At 33.8% G+C, this 24,518-nt stretch overlaps 3 protein-coding genes and 1 long non-coding RNA gene across 13 annotated transcripts; 1 reads left to right on the top strand and 3 right to left on the bottom strand.

Moving 5' to 3' along the window:
- Positions 1–2,571: 2,571 nt before the first annotated feature.
- Positions 2,572–6,686, bottom strand: LOC137835716 (protein CNGC15c-like). Of its 2 annotated transcripts, none has more exons than XM_068644344.1 (8): positions 6,021–6,686; positions 5,795–5,906; positions 5,068–5,614; positions 4,747–4,959; positions 4,206–4,504; positions 3,811–3,922; positions 3,498–3,734; positions 2,572–3,387 (listed from the first exon to the last, which is right to left on the bottom strand). In XM_068644344.1, the coding sequence occupies exons 2-8, from the start codon at positions 5,821–5,823 to the stop codon at positions 2,734–2,736; spliced, it is 2,091 nt and encodes a 696-aa protein (XP_068500445.1). In that variant the 5' UTR covers positions 5,824–5,906; positions 6,021–6,686; the 3' UTR covers positions 2,572–2,733. The 2 variants fall into 2 exon arrangements, with proteins under 2 accessions (XP_068500445.1, XP_068500444.1); XM_068644343.1 differs by having other exon boundaries at positions 5,795–6,311; positions 6,417–6,664.
- On the top strand, positions 2,840–3,820 carry LOC137835717 (uncharacterized). The gene is made up of 2 exons (XR_011085119.1): positions 2,840–2,979; positions 3,055–3,820. It is a non-coding gene; the product is annotated as an uncharacterized lncRNA (long non-coding RNA).
- A 2,503-nt stretch (positions 6,687–9,189) lies between the features above and the next one.
- Positions 9,190–14,806, bottom strand: LOC137835714 (receptor-like serine/threonine-protein kinase NCRK). Of its 9 annotated transcripts, none has more exons than XM_068644337.1 (11): positions 14,182–14,353; positions 13,234–13,307; positions 12,975–13,054; positions 12,656–12,766; positions 12,329–12,442; positions 11,671–11,913; positions 11,317–11,558; positions 10,912–11,208; positions 10,410–10,643; positions 9,865–10,095; positions 9,190–9,706 (listed from the first exon to the last, which is right to left on the bottom strand). In XM_068644337.1, exons 3-11 carry the CDS (start codon positions 13,042–13,044, stop codon positions 9,446–9,448), a joined length of 1,803 nt encoding a protein of 600 aa, XP_068500438.1. In that variant the 5' UTR covers positions 13,045–13,054; positions 13,234–13,307; positions 14,182–14,353; the 3' UTR covers positions 9,190–9,445. The 9 variants fall into 9 exon arrangements, with proteins under 9 accessions (XP_068500438.1, XP_068500437.1, XP_068500436.1 ...); XM_068644336.1 differs by having other exon boundaries at positions 13,532–14,298; XM_068644335.1 differs by lacking the exon at positions 14,182–14,353 and adding an exon at positions 13,462–14,168.
- Positions 14,807–17,711: 2,905 nt separating this feature from the next.
- Positions 17,712–22,106, bottom strand: LOC137835713 (E3 ubiquitin-protein ligase WAV3-like). Its single transcript, XM_068644332.1, has 2 exons — positions 21,769–22,106; positions 17,712–19,961 (listed from the first exon to the last, which is right to left on the bottom strand). Exons 1-2 carry the CDS (start codon positions 21,943–21,945, stop codon positions 18,057–18,059), a joined length of 2,082 nt encoding a protein of 693 aa, XP_068500433.1. The 5' UTR covers positions 21,946–22,106; the 3' UTR covers positions 17,712–18,056.
- Positions 22,107–24,518: the final 2,412 nt, after the last annotated feature.

The raw sequence follows: 24,518 nt of genomic DNA, 5'->3' as shown, positions 1-24,518 counted from the left end.
GCTATAGAAATAATTAACCTTTTCTCTTATGAATCTCTTGACTTCATTGTCTCTTGATTTGGGTTTAGGCTTTCGGCCACATTGTCTACTGGTTTGGGCTTGAGTTGGTTCTTGGATATAGGATGCAGACTCTCACTGATCGGACTTAGTCAACTTGGACTCTCGACTTTTGGGCTCAGGGTCAGCTCTCGGGCGGGTGTGTGTACCTATAAGGGACTCTGATGATAAAGTCAAAATCGATTTTGTTTAATTAGCAGATAAAATTTACTCTACTTACCTCTTGAGTTGATCACCTATTTATAATACCCACTTATTGGACTTTAGACCCAATTGGACTTTTACTTTTCGTACCTTACATTTATTAAACATACTGTACATATTTGAGTCTATTTAATGGATTTTGTTATAGTTTTATTATTTAATTATTTATTCATGTTTATTTAGGTTTTCATTTCGTTAATTATTCATTCGGTCTAGACAATACATAAGTAATATTGTTGAACATCACACGTTAACAGAAGATAAAAACATTTTATGATGTATAAATAAATATAAATAATTTTATAAAATTAAGTTAAAATTTCACTTTTCAACATTATATTACAACAATTAATATATATTTTAATCAAAGTTGGTTAAACATATAAATCATCTAATATCATATCATCATCTCGAGGTAAAAGGTGTGATGATAATTTTACATTATAAAAATGAAGTTAAAACTCACTTCTTCTTCTTATTATTATTAATAATAGATATGGTATTTAAGTTCAATTTTTGATAAAAACTTCATATTTGGTTACCACTCCCCCAAATAAGACAAAAGTATGAGAATAAAATGTCCATAAAAAAGAGTGCAGAACGCAATAAAAGATTGTAAGCGTTGCGCACAGAGTGTTGAAAGTTGAGATTGATGATAAACTTTGGGTGAGTCAGCTTCCGTGGAGGCCAACATGGTTTCCCACTTTCAGGCACTTGTCTGCTTCCTATCATTCTTCTTTCTTCTTCTGCTCTTTTATTGCTTTGCTTTCTTCTATATTAACTAATCCATTATTTCGCTAATTAACACGCGTTTTAATCAAAGAACAACACGTATTTCGAATCAATAAATATAAATTCTTATACACGTATCTTCAAAATATATACCTCAATCACTACGTAGTACCAATTTACAAGTTAAATAATAATGTCAAGCATCAATATATATAGTAGTTTTTATTGTCTTATTCTTCCTTTCTAGAGTTAGGAATGGTTAGCAACCTTTAAGATGGATTTATGGTATGATGAACTAATTGACAAAACTTCATTCCTATAGTTCTTAACATAAGTATCCAAAAAAAGTCTAAAATTTCCATTTTTCAACGCGTTTTCTCTCAATTTTCTTATAATAGAATTTCAGAATTCAGGTGGCACTATACATTTGTGGGATGCATATGATGGTGAGTGGTTGGTGGATACATTCATATTCATGACTTAGCACGAAACTGTGTGTGTTCATGCAGAGTCAGGTGTTCTTGGTGGAATACACCATGAATCCATTCGTTGGTACGAAAGCTACACAAATCTCACAACACAACAAAATAGCCCAATAAATTTTTAATCGTTATTGCTACTTTTATGAATCATCCCTTTTTCCTGGGAAACGTTTATATCAATCCAAAAGCATCAATATCATGTAAATCATAAACGGAAGAAGGTCGTTAATCTTTAAAAAAGGAGACATTGTCAATTTAGTTTATAAATTTATTAAAATCTCAAAATATCTTTTGGAATTAGTTGCCAATGAAGTTAGTTTCGTCACCCAACAAAGTTATGTAAAATATGGTAAAGTGGCTTGTTAAACATGTATTTGATTTTTGCATCAAGTCAAAGGAGCTCATGTTAACACGTTTATTTTGATACTAAAATTATTTGGGTGTAATGATATTTTAGTTCCTGAAAGTTAAGGTAATTCTAGTTTTGGATTTCGAAATAAAAAAATATGATTTGAATCTCTAAGTATTAATATTGAGAAATTAAACTGATTATTTTGTATAACTTGAATTTCTTTTATATTTTTATACATTTTTTTTTCTGTACAATCATCAAACACATTTAAGAGTCTGATTATCTCACTCTAGGTCATAAACTAGCTACAAGAATCACAGCAACATTTGTATAGTTCATCACAAACACTTTCGTAAAGTTCATCTTTAATCTATAATTGAATTCTGCATATTTTAAGGTTTTAATTACGTGATTGAATAAAATGAAAACAAGAAGAGGGGATATTAGAGAGAGAAAAAAAAATACTCTCAAAATGATTGATTAATTAGGATAATATTATTTTTATACGGTAACTAGTATCGGTTGAGTGTGAAATCAAGACCAATTGAACTGTGTTGACTAGACATCATGTTTTAGTGGGTGGTCTTAATTATTGTATCTCCTTTATAATCTCTATTTAAGAGATATTGTATTTGTAATAAAATTGTAACAAGAGAACCTAATTAGTTATTTGTGTTATTTGTGGATATTAGTCGTAACTAAGTTAAATTTTATACGTGATTGTTACTAAGATACTTGAAATGCTTCATCTTAAAGCTAGCCAACTTAGATTGATTATAATATTTACCATAACATCTTAAAACACTACAGCGTTGCTAATAAGGAAAAAAGAAGTTTAAAATGTTAGTAGAAAAAAAAAGTTTATATATTACATTTTAAAACTTTTTTTTATATTGAATTGAATAATCAATATCGTTCATCAACGGTGAAATCTGGTTCTGCTGGCTTTGGCAAAGAGGAGACAACTCCAGAATCTGTGGGAGAAGAGACATGAACAATTTTCCTAGTACTCTTGGCGACCTTTGTGGCATACGTTGGTGTCCCAGGATGAGCATTGTTAATGGCCCTGGCCCTTAGTTCAGCAACTTCCTTCCTTTTCTTATGCCTTCTCCACGCGGCTTGAACGAAACACGCAGCCCAGGTTCTCCACTGGTACGAATAAAACCTAAATCTGTGTCTCAGTTGTTTGCTGTGCAGTCTTCTGAACTGTGACGCCACGAATTTCAGGTCCTCCGCTATCAGTGCAAAGGCCTCCACTTCCGAGATGGCTTTCACTGTTCGAGTGGACGAAGGGAGGATCACGCTGGGCCCTGGATCCAAGGCCCATGTTAGAAGCTCCTCGCCGCAGAACTCACCCGGCCCAATACGGCACGAGTTGAAGAACCCGGCCCGGCCCCCGTTCGTGGTGTAGGAATCAAGATGGCCTCGGATTATGAAGAGCATCTCGTTCACAGGATCACCCTCGCGAACAAGGAACGTGCCCTCTGTGCCCAGTGCTGGCTTCAGCCTCTCACAGATTGCATCCAACATTCTCTCATCCATTTGATCAAATAAGGGCACCTGTTCATCACCATGATTTTTTTTTAATTCTATCTTCATTCTACCTTTTAGTTATAATAAAAAGATTTAATTTTGAGATGTGGGTATTGTGTTGTGAAGCTGGGACTTACTCCTCGTACTAGATCGAGACAAAGGTGGCGTTTGATGTCTCTCTGAAGATCCACGGGGAGTCCTTTGAGAAGTGATTCTTCATCTACTCCTCTTGTGGCCAGCCATTTGTATTGGTCGTATTTACGCACAGATTCTCTTAGTTCTGGAGGTAGCTGTCTGTGATGCATCCATTGTTCTGTATCAGTTCTTTTCACTCTCCACTCTTCTAAGCGAACAGTGGTTGATTGCAGATATGTCTGCAAAATTCAACTTCTATTATGTGAACTACATTCTAATAATGGAGAAAATACAGGTAAAAGACACTTTCATTACCTGCATATTACCAATTAGCAACGCAAAAAGAACCAATCCAAGAGTTGCAATAACAATAGCGACCATTATCTCTCCAACATATGTGCTGGTGAGAAGGCCTTGTCCCAACGAACTGCATCCTCCAATCAGAAAAGCATTACAGTCATGAAAATTTTATACCAGTTGCTAGGGAAGAGGAATGAAAAGAAGAAAAAAAATTCCCTTCATTTGATCAGAGTGGATCACATTATCTTTTGCTCAAGTAGATGAAAAGAAATAGAATAGAGGAATTTTGAATGAATGATGCTAATAACTGTTTTGAAGAAAGGAAAGGGGATGGCATAATTGTTATAGAAGCTTAACTAAGGTGTAAAAGATGATAATAAGGTAGAACAAAAGAACTGCATAACACTTGCCTCAAATTCCTTAGACCCCACCACAGGCAAAAAAAGTATTTGTTGAAGAATGCTGAGGATGTAACTTCGGAAGTCACGGCATCAGCGTATATACCAAACTGATAGAAGTCATGTTTTGCATTTGGTGAGCATAAATTTGTGATATTACTTGCTATAAACCAGGAGAGCCTGTGGGCATCTTTAACTCTGTGGCAGTCAAAGAATCCATATTCACAAAATGACTTTTCCAAATCGCATACACTTCTCCAACATGCTTCTTGTCGTTCGATTGATAGAAGATACCAGCAAGCCCCTAAAATCTTTTTGGAATATTTCCCATTCAAAAACCAAAATAATGAAAAACAGGTTGCATAATGTTAACATGTGCTAAAATATAAACCCCAATATAGTTTGATTTTGAGAGAGAATAAAAATTGGTTTGCATTAACTCTTTTCTCTTAATGCGAGACTTAATTTTTCTGTCATAAACATGATAACTTAAGGAAAAGGCTTCAGCTGCATGAGCAATCAAGAAAATGTAGTTTTGATTTCAGCTACTTACATGGCTAGCCAACATGTAAAGCATTAGGTTGTAAGCAGCCCCTGCCCATGCTGTTTCTGTCACCACCCCTGTAGCTTTTACAATTTGTGATGAGAGTGGAAAAATCAAAACCAGCCTTGGAAAATATTGGAAAACGATAAAGAAGCGAAGGACATTTTTTGTGTTGCCCATGGTTGAACCCCTGAGAGTTGGGATAATAATCCAAATTAACACCTGGAATCAACGTAGCAAAAAGGCATATTTAACATCTCAAAGCACCATTCTCTAAACATACTTCTACACTTTTTTTTGTAATGAGAAAGAAAATTTTCAGCAAGGTACCTGAGGAAGGGGCAGGGCAGCAACAAAGTCTAACCAGAAACTCTTGCGAAGGTACCTAACTGCAATCTTAGAATATCCTACAACAAGTTCTCCTCTCCCAAAAACCCTTGAAGAAGGAGCAACAAAAGCCGTACGAAACTTCAAGAAAATCTGAATCACGTAGAAGACATCCCCCACTGATCTTACCAAAGTGAGGATAACCTCAAGGGTTATTCCAATATCAATGCACACTTCATCTCGAACCACTGGCAGATAAAAGAACAAAGGGTCCACAAACAAAGACACTAAACATGCTACCAAGAAAATCTTGTTCCATCGGTGTATGGTTTGTCCCCTAGGATCTAATACTCTTCTTTTGACTCTGTCATAGTCTTCTGAGAACACTCTTGACAACATTCTAGCTTTCAAGAACTTCCCCGTCACCTTTTTCTTAGCCATTTTGGAACTAGGCTCAGGTATTTGTGTCCCATCAATGTGGTATTTGATCTTGAAACCGTTGTCACCGTTACTTGCAGGAAATTTAGCTAGCTCCGGATCATCTTCAAACCTAAAATATGCCATGAAACTTACAATTAAATATTAATGAAACTCAATCTCAAATCATGTTTTTACTGTTGAAGGGTAGAGTTGAAGTTTAGTAATCTGTTTATAGTCTAAGCTCAGATGTAGTAATAGTACGTAGTACTAAATAGCTTGAAACTTGAAAAATACAATAAAGGAAACGAACCTTGCAGATCTCGAATTACCAAAAGCCATTTCAATATTCCAGAAGTATCAAGCTTTCTTCAAGAAAAAAATATGAATCTGGGAGCAATTTAAACGCTGAAACTTGATTTTTTCTATCAAATGTTTGTTGATCATCCAAAAGCACCGGAAGTGATTGCAGCAAGAAAGTGCAAATCGTCAAAAGCATAAAAAGGAGATGCCAACAAACAATAGATTTGGTTTCTTACAGTTATTCCAACAAAAAGTGAGGCAGATTCCCGAACATTTCCCTCTGCTACAAGCAAAGCCATGCCCCTTTTGAACCAACTTCTCACATCTGCATCTCTTCCACCTTGCTTCTTGATTTGTCCCCGACCAACTAGAAACCACTTTGAGGATTCAAACACAAATGGATCATTCGAGTAATGCAGAGTGAGAGGAGCAGTATATTCATTTGCTTGTAGTTGTCACCCTTCCCTTGAAGGTGGAGGAACATGTCCAACCGAGATTTATTTATAAAAAAAAATGCAAACATAATCCTGAAGAAAAATATTAAATTATAAAAAAATCAAAAGAGGAAATAGGTTTGTGTGTAAGGAAAGATCAATTCATTTAAACAGTAGAAATGGCTAACTGGGGTTTACTTCATCAACTAAGTATTTTTCACATGGATTGCCGAAAATACAAGATAATTATTTATCAATTTGTTGAGAGAGAAGTACACCTTATGCTATTGCAAGTTAACATTCATACAAGTACAACCCTGAGAACGAAGAATGCAAGTTTTTTGTTTTTTGTTATAGTTTACTTTGATGTTTGATATGGTGGCAATGGCAACTAGGAAGCATCCACGTTGAGGAAGGGAAGAAGTATGGTTTATTATAACAGTGGCACGCTTTTCATCCTCAATGAATGAATTTTATTTCATTTGCTGCCTTGGATTTATGTGATTTTCATCATTTACATGTTTATTCAATGATTATATATTATTGAATCCAATCCAATCCAAGTGGGATAAAATTAAGAGAAGAGTTTAGTCCGGCGGGTAAGTAGGGCCGTAGGGATCATACACCCATGCAGGGGTTGCTGCTTTCCTTCCAACCAAACAAAGTTGTTTTAAGAGAGAGAGATGAATTGTTAACATATTTTAACGTGCGAATGATCCGAGGAAGAGTTGACTGCGTTAGATACGCTGCTATGGAATCTGGACACGTGTTGCATCCTTGTAATTCTAACACGCACTCCCAGACCAGCTCAGGTTCCCATTGCCATAACTGGCGCTGAATCACTACTCTCCCACTTTTAACTTTTCATTACTCCTACAATGTACAGAATGCGACAATATTTGCTTAATTTTAATGATGTTGTTTTAATAATTGAATCTTGCATCATAATATTTTTTTAATGAAACATGTTCTCTCTTCAATTTCTTAACATTCAGTCCTTTGCACACAACACAAGTCCTCTTTTTCTAAATGCTGTCATTTCAACTTCTCTCGAAGTGTTCGAGCATTTTCATCACGTCTTAAGATGAAGTTTGATGCGTTTTCAACGTTGTTTAGTCTCTTGAGCCTCTTTTTGTTGCATTTGAGCCTCCACTGTGTAGATCAATCACCCCACTTTATCACGTAATAACGAAACTAAGTTCAGTGTTGTGCTTTTTAACGTTTGTGAGAACATTAAGTGGAATTGCGATTGGTTGTACCTTCCGATGGGTAGATGTATCAAATTGTTAGTTAAGCTCAAGTACAGACTGGATCCATGCTGGAAGACTCATCCCAAGGATTTGGCAAGATTTTTTATGCACGAGTGTTGTGACCCCACGTGTTGCCATTTCTATCTTCATATATTATAAACAACACCCTCTGCATCCTCTGCCATAATCCTGTTCTTAGTTTAGTCTCACTATTAATTATATGTTTTTAGGAGTCTTTCCTTCAAGCAACCATGCACTTTTTAAATATAAAGTGATTTTGTAAAGTTATGTTTAGTTTATGCACTTTTTACATGCTCAGAGTTTCATGATCATCATTGAGGCTTATTGTTGAATGGGAACAAATTTATATGTCAAATGTTGAGGTTCCAGCAACAACCAAGTAGCAACATTGTCTCTTGGAAAGTTAAATTAGTTTTCACCATCACCTCTGGCAGTAGCTCATACAAAATGAAAATCCTAAAGTACATTTTTTGGACAGAATAAAGCAGCAAAGAGTAGAGTCTAGAGTGGAGGAGGGCCGAACTCGAAAAGGGGAGGAAAACAGCAACTAAATAGACCGCAGCAGCACAGAAACCATAAGCTGAAAATCATATAAAACCAGTACACTATCAATTTCACTTTCCTGTTACATTCCTATAGTTTAGTTTAATAATAAATATGCAGTTGCAGAACTTAAGCAAAGAGAGACTCAAGTTCGTTACCATGTGTCTAAGAATCCTCTTTGAGGTGGAGCTGCACTTAGCAACGGTGTGGTTGGAGGAGGAGGTGGATCCATCACATAAACTATGCATACAAAGGTTACCTCTACGGTTCAACGAATAAGTCATGTGGGTTTCTTATGTACTAGTCCAAGATCCCAACCATACATTCCTCAAGTCACACTCTCATCTACCATTCAAAGGCTCATTCAAAATCACTTATGCCACCCCAGCTAACACATTAACTTTGTCAAGCCAGTCTTAATTTATGAAAGTTGCTCAGAAGCAACCATTCCGATTTATTTGACTCAGTACATAGAATGTAGTAATGTACACAGTCTCATAGGTAATCTGTTTATCTTTCAACACGTGATATCAATCCAATTGATTGGTTGACACTCACCAACCCATGAAATAACACAACTCTTAAAGTGTTGTTAACAACAGAAGAGATTATCACAAGAGAATAAATGATGTTTTCAGAATAAATGACCTCTCAAGTAAGTCTTCATATTTTCCGTCTAAACAAAATGGAAGGTGAAATTAACTCATAATACAAATAGACCCTAAGAATTCCTTTTGTAGAGAAAGTGACATTTATTAAGTAGGTATTATATATTTTCTCATGTCATCAGAAACAATTTATTTTAAATTTTAAAAATCAATAAATGATAATACAAAACCCATCAGACTATAGCATCTTATAAGAATTGACTTATTGAAATATGACAATCTAACAAACCTAAATTGGATTTAATTTATGATGTGTCAGTCAACAGGGCAACTACATTTGGGCCAGTTATGAACTACTTTTTGGTCCAGATCTAGTTTTATCACACTTGAAACTCACTGTCCCCTTAGGGATGTGTTCTGCAGGAATGAATCCAAGCTTGTTGTCAACTGAGCCACGCGTGTTAGTAAGTTCAATTCAATTAGTTCAGTGCTTAGTGTTAATATTTTATTGCTAATTACAAGTTTACTTATGATGAGTGTACAAAAATATCACATTCAAATTCTTCTTCAAATAAAGTAGAACCAGAATCACCTATCCCTTTTCTGTACAACAGTACACCAAATTTATTTTCGTGACATCTAAAACTATGCACAAGACCCTTTAAAGGAAAGTGAAAAATAAATAAATTAGATGAGCATACTCTGAAGACTAGAGTGCATCCTCCTAGGTATCCCACTGAACCATACGCAAGCGAAAGAGTTGTACCATAGTCCACAACACAAAGACTTTTGCTCTATGCTTTTATCAAGAGAAATTGGGGTTTGTCATGAAAAATGATTCGAAACGAGGCTCAGTTAAATCTACCATTTCCTCCTCTGATGCATGCCACCTCTCTCCCTTTGGACTAAAGAGGATCAAACTCTCCATATGCTCACTTGAAACTGCATGTGCATCTTTATTTTCATTCCCAACATTAAGATTGTTGTCAACACCTAATGGCAATAAATCACAAGTTGGAAATATACTTGATGGAGCTTGTCTTTGATTCTCCAAGTCCTCCGGTTCCTTTACATGTTCAACAAGAGAAAACTCAGGATATGGTTTATTCCTTTTACAATGTGAGGATTATCTATGATGGAAGTTGATTTAAGTGTAACTATCAGACAAGCAAAATATACATCATGCAAAAGTTTTGAAAATTAAGAAATGAGGACGGTGAGCACCTGAAAACGGCTCACTGGAATGTTTCTTCTCCTTCTAGATCTGTCTGGGGAGATACTGGAAAGAATTTGAACAACTTCAGTCATAGTTGGTCGAGTGTCAGGATCCAACAGCAAGCACTCCTTAGCTAAGTATGCCATTATATGCAGCTCTTCTTCTGGAAAGTTTCCTTTCAACTGTGGATCAGCCAACTCTGTTATTACTCGCCTGCTATCCTTTAAGCGAGGAGTTGCCTAAAATAGAAGTTTGACAAGTTAATTCAATACTTTTTGAAGTTTCATAATATATTTTTTAGTACAATTGATTAAGCAGGCTATAAACTGAAGATGGTAATCATGAATAAACTGAGTCGTCCAAGTTGAGGATTGTAACTGGAAAATGAAAAACATTACACGGTGTAAAAAGACCCGATGATTAACAAAGCTGCATGTTAGTATATGTATATCTGAGACATTATACAAAGATCCTCCTTCTCATGAAAAATCCTCCAAAGAAGAACTAAAGCAAGTTTAAGTTAATGTAATAAGGAATCATTAGTTTACAATACCCATATAACGAGACTTTGTTCTTTGCCTGCAGATTTGTGGATGGGTTGCCGACCACTGATAAGCTCAAGAAGAACCACTCCAAAACTGAAGACATCAGACTCAAGAGAGGCTCTCCCAACAATTGCATACTCAGGTGCAAAATAGCCAAATGTTCCCTGCATTCTTGCTGGAGAATCTGAACGACTGGGGTGGTCATCAGCTCTCAAACTTTTAGCCATACCAAGATCAGTTATCTGCAAATTGATTATTTAAAGGGACTGTAAAAGCTACGATCATTTAAGTGGCAGCTTCCACCTACAGTTTAGTTAACTTTATTTCTTCATGAAAAAGAGTTCTATGGATTTGAAAAATAAGCTTAACAGTACAAAAGACATGAAAAACCAGTAAAATTAGAATTTGCTTTCGGTATCTTATTACCCTTCTTAAATTGCATTGTCTTTTCTCAAGTAATTACCCATTTTCTAGAGGTTAGAAGTACCGTAGAGAACAACCAACTCATACTTTTGCTTGCCAATTTTTGTCCAGAAGAATGTTTGTTGATTTGACATCTCTGTGCAGAATTCTTGGAGCAGCTGCTTCATGAAGATACTCCAAGCCCCTTGCTGCTCCTAATGCAATTCTAACTCGAGTTGACCAGTCCATTTTTTTTCCAAAAACTCCATCTAAGCGATCCCTTAAATTTCCATTAGTCATGTATTCAAACACTAGCAACCTTTGAACATTTTTTCCTTTTAGTTCTGAGCAGTATCCCACTAATGGCACCAGATGACAATGATGAAGTCTAGACAATAGCTCAATCTAAACAAACCAAAAAATTGTTTTAGGCTCATCCTTCTTTTTATTGAACATTGTAATATAACATGACCAAGACCAATCATAGAAAATAGAAGCAAGATTAGGCACAACCTCTGTTAGAAACTCATAGTCTGCCTCAGGCCCTGTTTGATCTTTTAGTCTCTTGACTGCCACATTACTACCATCTTTCAGCCGACCACGGTATACGTAACTACTTCCACCTAGTCCAGTTAGATTGGAAGTTGAAAATTTTTCGGTGGCATTTTCTAGTTCAGCGAATGAAAATTGAATAATATTTCCATAAAAGGTTTGTCTTTGGCTACCAAACAACAAAGAGGATTTCTGAAAGCATCCTAAAAAAGGAGAAGAGGAGAATTATGAACAAAAAAATATGGACAGTTTGAAACAAATAACATTTAAACTGAGAAATAGACTCCAAGAATAGTGAACACTAAACTGTCTTACCTGTAATATGACTAACAGGCGAAGAAGTTTTATGACTAATTAAGTTGGTGGTGCTACTGTAACTTGTTTCTTTATCTGATGAGATCATTGGTGATTGAATAGGACATCTCTCCCTTCGGCAGACCTGACATACAACTGAGGCAAGAAATGCAATAGTTGTGCATGTAAGACATACTGATAGAATAACTACTACAATCTTGCTCGAAATTTGCTTCTTTGAACCTAGTGGCATCCTGACAGTTCCTGCAGAACACTCAAAATTATGAACTAGATTGAGTATCTTGATATGAGAAAAAGCCATTCGGTTTGTGCAAAGTACAGGTTATGCCGTCATCAATAAGAACAAAGAAACATTGAAGAGAAAATCATTCTTCAAAGTAAGAATCGATGCGCTATGGAATCCTGTTTTAAACCTTCATAAAAAGGGCTTTAAAGCAGTTTCAAAATCTTGGGGTTTTGGAAGTTTCCATACCATGATTGCTGTTGCATCAATCACATTTTTCCACCATAGTCCAAAATTTCTGTAATTACAATGTAACCACCATATAAAGCAATTCTACTTTTTGCGGTATGCATTTTTGTTTTTTGCCTAACTCAGTTTTTGAAATCACAATCAGTCAACAAAAGAGATGGAAGACAGTGGGAGAAAGAAAAATACCCCACGTGCAATTGCAGGCTTTAAAACAGTTAAGGTTATGGCCATCTGCTGACACTTCAGGAAAACCATTCGAATCACATAAGCATGTCCATATGGATGCACTCTCTTCAGCATCTACATGCAAGGTAAAGAAGTTACCAAACAATATTCAGGATGTGACCACACAGTCTCACTCCTTCTCCGAAAATAGTGAATGTGGATCCATACAGCACTCTTGTTATATGCATATAAACTAATAACTACAACTCCCAATTTAGAAGATCATAGAAGGCGAGAAGGGTTAAAAAAGGTTGTGTTCGACTAGCCAATAAAAAACTATCGTTATACCTGAATGGCAATCACATGACTTGGAACAATTAGCAGGAGAGTATATATGCTTCCCTTGTAATGAAGAGCATCTACATTTCCACTTGTTTGGTCCAGTATCAGAAGGTTCATCTGTAGGTAAAAACAAGAAGCAAAAGAGAAAAACATAATGTATAATGATTCATTTGGATTCAATCTATGACTGAGAAGCAAAATGTAAAGCTTTAAAACTTTTTCAAGCAGGCAAGCACCTAAATAAATATAAGTACGTACATAAGGAATACCAGTGGTGACAGCTGGAAGGTCAAATACCAAATGTATCATAAATGGTGATACTAACCACAAAATGAATGCTGAATACAGAGCAAGCTAATAAGTAGAGCCACAGCAACATTGAATTGAGGCTTCATCAATTCCAACCTATTCAAGAAAAGGAAAGGAACCTTTTACCCAAATCATGAGCTAGAATTTCCCTCACGTTAAGAGTGCAGTATGAACCAAGATAAATTCATTAGAAGATGAAGCACCATGAGGCTACATGTTGTCATGGATATATATATAATATGTGTGTGTGTGTAGAGAGAGAGAGAGAGATTTACCCTATTAATGGCTTCAATGTTTTCAAGGTATGAATATACAAGAGCTACGCTAGTTTCTATCTGAAGACTAAATACTGCAAATCCATAACATTTGAAGATGTTAAGCTGTCAAAGTTTGAGATCGACTTGCACCCTCAAACAATACCAAAAGTATATCTAAATAACTTCAAAGGCATATACCAGTCCTTCAATATGACTATGAAACAACTAATAAGAACTTATCATGACCTTGACTATTTCTACTGGAATTTACTTTTCCATTGTGTGCGTGTGTATGAAGTGGCATCAATTGGTGAACCTGTTAAAAGGGATAAACTAAATCTTCAAATTCTCTAGCTGGTTCCAATCATCATCTGTGATCAAATTAGATAAAAGGGCAGGCAATCCAGAAGCAGGCAACAGTGGCCCCAGCGTATGAGTCTCATTCACCCATATGCTTCAGCAAAAAATGAATGACATTCATTTCATACTGAATAAGAAGATGTGATGTGAACTCCCTATCTGACCTCAAAAATTGTGGGCAGTGTATGTAAATAGGGTAAAAATGAGTCAGAAAGAAGAAATGAACGTTTAGCCGACAAAACACCAGAGTTAAAGGTTATCCCATCAACCCAAAGTACTGAAAAATTTAAGATGGAATGACCCAAGTGGGGGCTAGATTAACTAAGTAGCATAGGACAGTTACAGTAGGTTGAGGATCAGCATAAGAATCCATATTTGACCATCAATCCGCAACTGATATAAGCCTAAACATAACACGTTCAATTGAAGAAGGACTCATGCAAAATCAACAGATGGTTTGTTACGTCATTCAATAAATATTAGACAGTGAACTGCAAGAACTTCCTTTGCGGATGGCTTGAGAATTAGCTTCCAAAATGGTATTTAACTCTCGAAAATAGAATGAACTTGACTACTACGAAAATAACACTTCCTAGTTAATTCCACCTGCAAACTCTATTTGAGTATCAGGAGTTTCCTCTGAAAGTAGTGACAAAAGCTAAAAGTTTGAAGTTGTTTTGGAAAAAGCATGTTGAAGTGAGAAAGTCAAAGCAAGGCTGGTACATCTACCAAAGTCTGTGATGAGTGCTACTTTTACTGTAGAAATGCAATTATGATTATCATCATCACTCTCAAAGGCTTCAATAAAACTTTAGTCCATCATTCTAACAGTGGGGCCACAATTAATTTGATTTGATAACAGACATTGTAATAATGAGCTAAAGTGAAGAAAAGCAGGTGAAATTTTTGAGAAAATGGTAGGAAATTTCATCTTTACCAAGCTGCATGTTTAATGTTACAGTCTTGTATACATCATCAAACTTCTCTTTCACTTTCACTTCCCCGAATGGAAAATAAAATATTAACTCCTTAGCATATCAATTGTGTATATGATATTATGGAGAAGTAAGAAAGAGCAAGGGTGAACAGACAATGGCAGCGAATAGAGATCTGGTGCAATGGGGTTATCCTTTAAGAACTTGATCCACACAAAAGAGGAAACAAAGTGAGTCTTGGAAAAGGATCCTTGTAGTGTAGCAACTCTTGGAAAGCAACCCTTTTGCTTACCGACAAGGACCCTTTAACGCCTTCCCATTATGTTCATTTATAACTAAAATGAAACCACATGCTTCTTATTAAACACATTATTTCCAAGGTCAATGGTGTGCAAGTCATCACGAAAACATAGAAGGTGAAAAAAAAGACATCATCGTTACGTTATGTTTACATCATTTCATTATCTAAGGCCTTTTGTCAATTGTCTTCACTGGTTTTTTCCATGAGAAAAAGTGAGGATGGGAAAATGAAATATATGAATGAAAAGGACTCCTAACGAAAGAGTTTCACTCAGGCTTTTCAAATGCTACTTTTACACTATTTTTTATACACTTTTACTTATTTGACAATCAATAATATTATTATTTTATTTTTATTAGTTGAATATAATATTTTATTATTAAAATGGGTTGTACTATTCAAAAATATTTTATTATTAGTTGATATTATTCAAAAAAAATCTTAAAAACATCAAGAGATTTTTTTAAAACGGAATACAAGGATGATTCTTGTACATAATCACGCTTGACTTATCAGAAAACAAATTAAGGTCATATTCTATTATTGATTATGTAAGGATGCATAGGGATACTGATACTGGTATTAGAAACTAGCTTTTAATCTTAGAAAAGGAAATTTCACAGTTAGTAGAAAATTTACATATGTTAAATTTGAATTACTTTTTTTAAAAATATCTAATATTTCAAATGTTTCATTTGAACAAGGTAATGTAAATTTATTAATTATTTTTATTTAGAAAAGTATTTCAATAATCTCTAGATAAAAAATTATCATTTTAGTTATATATATATATAATACAAATTGTTACACCATAAAATAATTATTACAAATTTTAACTAAAATAATTTCGTTAATATCTATAAAAAAAAGTCTGATTAACATTGATTGAAATAATTTAACAAATATGAATTGGAAAATAGTTTTAACTTATATTAAAAAATCAATAATTATAATATTAACTAAAAAGTAATTCACATCAATATTAATGTTGGGAGAAAATCTTACATTAATTAAAAAATAGTTTCATAGAGATCAATAAAAAAAATTAATTCATATAGGAAAAAGAAAATTATGACAATATTGTTAAAAAAATAATTAAAGTTAATTGATAAATAATTTTTAACCTATATTTTAATCATTGTTGTTTAAAATAACTTCAACTAACATCAATTAAACAGAATATTTATTAATATTAATTAAAAATTATATTTAGCATTAGCAGAAAAATATAGTTAATATTGACCAAAAAAACATGAGAAATAAAAATAATTTATATCAACAAAAATATCTGGAAAAAATAACAGTAATTTATATATAAAAAAATGTATTTTTTGTTTAATTAAAATTAAGCTGATGGGCCCAGTGATCCGCTTGTTTGTCGCTTGGGGCCCAATTGTTACAAGCTGTATAAAAGCTTCTGCACAGAAAAAATAATTAAAAAAGAAATTCATGGCTCTCCTTTCATTTCACCATTCTTTTGTGAAATTACAATACTTCAGTACATAAAAAAATCTTGTGCTGCTGTTCTTGCCCCTTTTCTTCATACATACACAACAAGAATGCATTACTGTGGGAATATTTTAAAGGAAAATAACCTAAAAAAGGGGTGAAAATAACCAAAACCTGGGTGCAGATAGTAAAGTCAAAGTAAACATGCTTAGTGTGCCATGTTTTATCTTTTGGGCTCTTCTTTCTCCCAAACATTTTTAGAAAATGCTCACTCTGCCCTATTGTTTTATAGGCTGCTTCTTCCTGCACCTCCATACCTTCTTGTGCCACCCCCATAAATTTTTCGTATTCCAAAAATACCCTTTTCAATATTCCGGATTACATAATCCAGAAGTCTTTTTTTAGATTCAGAATTAGCTTCCGGATTATGTAATCCGGAAGCCTTTTTTTTCAGATGTGTTATTAGCTTCCGGATTACATAATTCGGAAGTCTTTTCTAAATATGAAATTGACTTCCAGATTATGTAATCCGGATAAATATATCCGGATTACATAATCCATAGGCTTATTATTTCAAATCCAAGGGGTGAAAAGAAAAGGATAAAATGGTATTTTCATATTTAGTATGGGGTGGCACAAGAAGGTATGGAGGTGTAGGAAGAAAGAGTCTGTTTTATAATTCATTTAACCTTTAAAATATTCATTGTTATCTTTTATTAGTATCCTTACGAAATTGAGAGATCCCGAAAATTGTAATTTTAATTTCTAGATTATGCAATTAGTATATTATTTCTATAACCCCAATCCAAATATATAGGTATAAATTCATGATGATATCATGGAGGTGAAAGAATAAGGAACTTGTTACTGGGTCTCATTTTCCCATTAGCCCAGAAATAAGAAATGTCAGCTAAAAGTGAAATGGATTTCAAATTCTTCACGCAGCTCCATACCTTCCCCTTGCACCTTCACACTTTTCTCTAATTCTAATGATACTCTTATGAGTATGATGAAAAATATGGTGTCTTCTTTCATTTTTAAGTGGTGATAGTTGTTTGTGGTGACTGTGAATTTTTTTTTATCTAAAACAAATCTTTTCGTTAATCCTCTCACACATCTAATCTCTCACACATCTAAGTGCTCTTTCAAATGTTGGCAGCTTGAAGAATGGAATAAGTGTCTGTATGGCCTGTTTTTCTGTGTTGGAAGGAAGGTATGAGGTGTGGGTGCACTTGTTATTTAAAAATGTGAAGTTTACGTTTAGGACTATTTAAAATTTAAAAAAAAAAGGTTAAAACTAATAAGGAGGTGGAGGGAGAATATCCTAAGGTGCAGGGAGAATTTGTCAATGGATTTATGTGTCAGATTAAAGTTCAGTTTTAAGATAAATGAAAATGATTGCTTGCTAAAATTTTTGCAGAATTAGGATTGAAAACTTATGCTTCTTGTAATGAATAAACTATTAGATGTAATAAAGCCATTGATAGGAAAAGCTAAAGAAGCAGTAGTTATAACAAAGAATGAGAAGTATACCATATATGTAACTCAATGAAGAAATTCTCTCGAATTATCTCCACTGCTACGTTTCTACACCCCCACTTCTCCTAAACATGTACAATTAAACTAAAAGCAAAAAAAATGTGCAACTACTAAGAACTCATTCCATTCCACTTTCCATTATTCCCCCACCTTACCAAAACCATAAGAAAAAAAGAGGTAAAAGAAGAAACTTAAAAGATCTCCAAAGAAAAGTGCATGTATTAGGCTTTCTGAGGAGAAATTTGAAATTTGAAATACTAATTTCTTCGGTGGTGCCTGTCAGAAGAGGATCTAGCATGTTTGAGGAGATTTACAGGTTGAGGCCTCAAGAGCAAGGTTTGAGAACGTGAAACCATGTCTACCATGGAAGGGGTTCGGTATGCATTCACAAGACTGGTGCTGTCTGTAGAGTCTCCTCGTGAAGTTGCCCTTTGCCATGAATGAGCACACAATCCTGAGAGAACATAAGCCCTTCCAGAATGCTCATAGACACGTTGGTTTGCCATTCTTTCCTGCATTTCCTTTAGTTCAGCAGAAAGAGCAGTGCATAGTTGATCACCAGCTTTGGCAGAGATAGTTTCAGACAATGCCCGGAGACATATCTCTAGAACAGAAACAGCAGCAGACAAATCACCACGTTCAGCATTAACTCTAGCCTCAGCCATTGCCTCAGCAACTCGAAGCCTGTTTCTCTGCTTGTCTACTTCTATTGACACAACTACATCTCTGGCTACATCAGGTCTCTCAATCTTTACTTCATTATTTAGTGTCATACCCTTCATTGCTTTTGTGATGGGGTCCCTATAAAAACCTCTGACTACCAACAGAGGCATCACATCACTAGACTTATCCACCGGAATATCCAATGTCACCAAAAAGTCTCTTTCTTCTTCAGCATACAAATCTCCTACCTTGATAAATGCCATTTTTCCAATCAAGCTAGTTTGGTAACTTCCTGCTTTTACTGAACCAAATTGCAGACGGGGGTGAACACACTGAACTTCTACCTGTAATTCCTGAACCACCACACTCAATAGTCCCCCAATACACTGTGCAAATGCATCCTGAATCACATCCTCGTCTTCAATGAAGGAAAAAGTACCCCCAGACATCTCAGAGATTGTGTGCATTGCTGTAGCATCATGGTCAACACCAAAGCCAAATGCATGCACTGGTATGTGCAGGCCCATACAATTGCTCCGACGAATGGAGTTTGGGACAAGGCACCGGTAATCAGTTCCAAGATTGAACCTGCTATAGTTTATGGATGAATCCTGTCCATCAGAGAGTAATATGATACTGCCAACTGGGTTCTTCCACCTGCGGTCTGCAAACACTTTGGCACCTTTCCTCAAGCCTTCTGCAATGTTTGTCACACCATCTGGAACCAATGAAGAAACTGCCTGCAGTGCATCCTGTTTTCCAGCAATAGTCATCCTCCGAAGACGAAAGATGCGATGGGCTGTGGAAGAGAAGGTAACCACAGAAAGCCTGTCTGATGAACTCAAATTCTCTATGACAAACCCCATAGCTCGTTTCAGTAGAGCAATCTTTGTGCCTGACATGCTACCACTCACATCAAGAACCGTGACAAGGTCAATTGGAGCACGAGAATTTTGTGCAGAAAAATATGATGATTCAGTATTGTTTCTGTATCTCTCTGAACGAGGGGGAGCTTTGAGATTAATTGATACAGCAAAGTTATCATGAGAGGCTGACTTTGCAACAGCTGAAACTTCAGGATATGTTTTGATTTCCAATGGGTTTATTACATCGTGATCAGCCTCATTCAAACCATCGGTAACTGAATTTTGTTGACCCAAGACTTCATCATCATCAAAGATAGCTGGTTCAGTAACATTATTAGAAAATGGATGATGTGCTCCTCTACCAGGTTGTTGCGGAGGAAACCTCCCTATGAGAGTTGTCCAGGAATCATTTCGCGATGAATTTACTCGGTTGATCTCATGGGAGACCTTAGATGAAGAACGACTCTGAATAGGAACCTCTTTCCATTTTGCTCTGCAAACGGGGCAAATCCGGCTCCCGTGTTTCACATTGGATGTGATGCATTGGAAATGGAAAGAGTGAGAACATTCTGCAGTAAATATGGCATTTCCCTGCCCTGGTTTCACTGAACTCAGGCAAATTGCACATGTCCCCTGCAGATAATGTAGAACATAATTTAAGCAAAGGAGATACCAAACAAAACTCTACAAACCTCCCTTAAACCCAGGATGGAGGAAGGAAAAGAACCATGTTGAGATAAGTAGCACCATCCGAACACTACTTCACTTAAATCTCACCATCTAGTAAAAACATTGTCAGCAATGCAATTTGATTTCACAATTCTCATAATAAAGATACTATGATTAACTAATCATTAATTATGGTTGGAGGGGAAAAACCAGAAAAAGGGTAGAGTCGAAAAAGCATAGAGGAGATTGACAAAATACAATGAGCTTTTTAAAAAAAAATTCTCCATTCATAGCTCATATTATGAGAACTTGTTCATCTCATTTATAAATTATCTAAATTTATAGAATTGATTCTTTTAATAATAATAATTATTAAACAAAATATCACTTAAGAAAAAAGCGACCACAACACATTCACCCAACCATCAATACCAATTCTTCATCAGTCAAGCTTAAGAACAAAACAAACAAATAAAAACAGAAAGCACGTCAACGTTAAAAAATAGTGTTTATAATTTTTATAAAACTAATCTAATATCTTATAATTTATATTAGATTTTTTAAAATTTAAATATTAAACTTTACATTATTATCATTTAATGTTTTCAATAGAAATGCCTCAATAAAGTATGAAGTATACATAAATAAATGCAAAATTTGGAAAAGTCACTGTTAAACTATTTTGTCTAACACTATCTGTTCTGTTTGTATGCAGGTCCACTACTAAGACCACTGCATGGAAAAGTGAAGATGCTACCCATCTTCACAACAAAGAGACGACAATTGCCAAAAATTTAAGATTTTTTGGCATACAAAAAGTTAAGTTGCCTCATTGCCAAAAATTTAAGATTCCCACGAAAATCCACAACACTGCATAAAGCTCATTTTTTTATCTAAAGAGTCAACGTTAGGTGGTCAAACACACAACCCAATGACAGTAAAGGAAAAATAAACATCAATCAGCTTACGGCTTTCAGAAAGGAGAAGGCAAATTGCAACTCTAACATTGAACTTTTGAAAAAATAAATTAATAATGGAAAGTAAAATATAAAAGGCATCAATAAAAGAAGGAGAAATCATAGAAGATTCGTTCATGCACTGCTATATTGCGTATTTTTTTTCTTAATTAGCAAATGAGATTTTCACAATCAACGAATAAGGGGTGTTTGACTCTTTACATCATTGGCACTTTGAATAAGTGAAACAATACTAGAAGAGATTAAAGGCAACAAATTCAATGCAACCCTTTTACCATATTGGTTTACAGGTTCTCACTGTCTTTCTTAACGTCAAAGTATTAAGGCAAACACAAACAAATATAAGAAAAAGAGAAGAAGAAGAAGAAACAGTAGAACCTATTTTGTGTGGATCCAAATAATTTGCGAACATGCATTTGTCCTTAGAGGGTACTACACATGGCGAATGAGATGAAAGCAACACCAACGCCATGAATAATAAATCGTTTTCCATGATATGGCACTTCGATCAATTTAGCCAAAAACAAAGGCCAAAAATTATTAAAAAAATAACAGGGATTATACTTAGTACTAGTATTTAGCATTTGGCGTAATTTCCTCTGTAATCCCAGAATGCTATATTGAGAAAAGAAAAAGGAAATAAAAGGAAATGCAACGAATGAACCATGACCCAAGTAGTAAAATACTCTAATAAGAATGTACAACAAGCAAAATAGGAAATTTAAAAGGTTGGTCGGAAAAAAGACTCCAACTTTCCGTTGTGAAGATGGAAAAGGTTAAAGGGCAATGCGAACCTTGGAGGATTTGGATTTGGATCTGGAGAGGCGGAGAGCGGAGGAGGCGGAACGGTCGGAGAATGAAGTGGCAGATGGGAGAGAGGAGGAGGAGGAGTTGTTGTCCATGGTCTTAGGGACTTGAACACAGGTGTTGATCCCAATGGCGAGCTTTACTTTTCTCCATTTGCTTTCCATTTTGGTGCGAAAAGGGTATAAGAAAAAGAGGGTGAGATGTTGAAGCAGTAATGGGAGAGTGTGAGGGAGAAAAAAGGTTGTATTTGAATGGGTGTGAGCATTGGAAGGCCAAGAGAAAAATAAGTGAGGGAGTTAGTTGCCAACAAATGAAGAGAGAGATTATGATTTGGTGTGATAACTGATGAACAAAAGGAAAGAGAATAAGTTTGTTTCTTGAAACACTGCACAATTGTAGCAACTTAGTGACTAATTCTCAAGTAGTTATTATGTTAACAAAATTACATGCCAAATCTTATGGATCTTTCTGTGTCATTCTGTTTCAAAATACTGCAAAAACTGTTTCTAAATCACAGATATTCAGAATATATATATATATATATATATGATAATACTTACTTTATTAATTAATGTCTTTGAACACAAAACTTATGTCTTAAGATTATGGATCTTAAAAATATTTAATTATAATAGTTAAATTAATTTTTAAAAAATAAAATATAAATAAAAAAATTATAATATGTGCATCCTATAAGATCGTAGTGTTAAAACAAAATGTATAAGAAATTTTTAAAGAGGATGTAATTTACTTAAAATAAAATAAGACCTTAAGATAAAAAAAATGTACTACTCTATTAAATTAGAGATCATCTTAATTTACTTTAATAATTTATTTTTTAAATGCCACTTAAGAATCCAATTTTCAAATCAGCATCTATTGTCACTCAACTGATCATCCAAATCAAGCTTAAATTCATGCTCAATATAAAAAACTATTTAAGTATTTTATGTCATTATTTAACCTTAAAAAGTAAAATCACTTTATTATATTGTTTTAGAAAATCAAAATTATTATATAAATGACACTTATAAAATATCAATATAATTATCTGAGATTATATAATATTTTTAAAAGGTAAAACAAAATAAATTTAAATTTAAATAACAATGCACAAAAGTTTAGGTTGATTTAAATTTAAAAATAATAATATAGTAATCGAGATAATATTTTTGAAACAACAGAATATGGTAAAACTTAAAATAAAATGAAATCTTATTTGAAATTGATAAAAACAGCATATAAAGACACTATACATTCTTGCATTCTTTTTTTTTTTGTATAACTACATATATAAAAGAGATATGAAACTTTATATTGGTATAAATTTAAATTTTAATCCAAAAGTGCACTTTTTTTATGCTTCTTATTATTATTATTTTAGTGTATTTTGGTAATTGCAATGTGGAAATTTTAGTAATAGTTTAATTGGTATTTTGTACTTGTTGCACATGGGAAACACAAAATCCCTAATGTTAAATGTGAATGATCCACTTCATTGCGCTCATTAATATACCAACGGAAAAAGGTATGGGTATGTTCCTTTTTAATTAAATGAGTGAATAATGTTACGAAATGCATAAGATATCATAAATAATACCAGTAAGATTTCTTATGCCCATTTTCAGTTTAATTACAAAATACAAATTCCAGATATAAATATTTATAATAAAAGAAGACACATATTTAATAAATACTAAATTAAGTTAAGTTTTATGATAACTTATTATGAAACTTAAATTTTCAATAAAAAAAAATGTATGATAACAATAATAGAATTGCTGTCAACTATCTAGATTTGAAGGTTGCATTGTCTTTATTCGTTAAGTTATTCTTTTATTCGATTATTTTTTTTTTCATGTTTTTACATGTATAATTGATTTTTGTCTTTAGAATAAATTTTAAATTTTTTAGTATTTATAATAAAAAATTATTGAAATTAAATTTTGTAATATTTTTATGTTTTAAATAAATCTTAAGTATTGACTCATAATTAATATGAAGATTATAATATTATAATATAATCAAAAAAAATTATTTGATGTAAAAAAAGTAAAAATTTAATTAAATAATTTTCTTATTATAAATATTTAGAAAATATAAATTTAGACTAAGATAAAAACAACTTTCACATTAAAAAGTACAAGGACGAAAAATATATATATTAATTTTTTATTCAATAAAAATAACTTCAAACTGAAATGTACATTTGGAATAAGCAAATAAGCAAGATTTTTAGACAAATTTTTTTATGTTGATAGTCTTATGTAATTAAGACCAATTCCCTTTGCTACTGTATAAATCAATACCTTGTTAAAATAAATAAAAGTTATGAAACTATATAATACCTTATTAAAAAAAATAAAAGTTATGAATAATATATATATATATATATATATATATATATATATACTAGTGTGATATCAGCCTTTACAGATATTAATTTCATGATATACTTTTTTATACTTGTACTGATAGGGTAAAACCGAGAGGTTCATGCCGAGAACTACATAGTATAACAATTAAGATGATTAAGTTAAAACCGAGAGGTTTTGACCGGAAGCAATAAAGACAAGAATAAAACAAATATAAAAGTTGTAAAAGCCCAATTAGATAAAAACTTGCAAGAGGGGTGCACAAATAATAAAAAAGGTGCAGAAAGAAAGCCCAAGAGTAAAGGGAAAGCCCATTAAAGAAACTCTATAAATAGGAGTTCAGAGATAGAAAGAGGTAAGAG

Source organism: Phaseolus vulgaris, chromosome 5 (genome assembly GCF_000499845.2).
Source record: "Phaseolus vulgaris cultivar G19833 chromosome 5, P. vulgaris v2.0, whole genome shotgun sequence".
Taxonomy (NCBI): Eukaryota; Viridiplantae; Streptophyta; class Magnoliopsida; order Fabales; family Fabaceae; genus Phaseolus; species Phaseolus vulgaris.
This window is presented reverse-complemented; position numbering and strand designations above follow the sequence as displayed.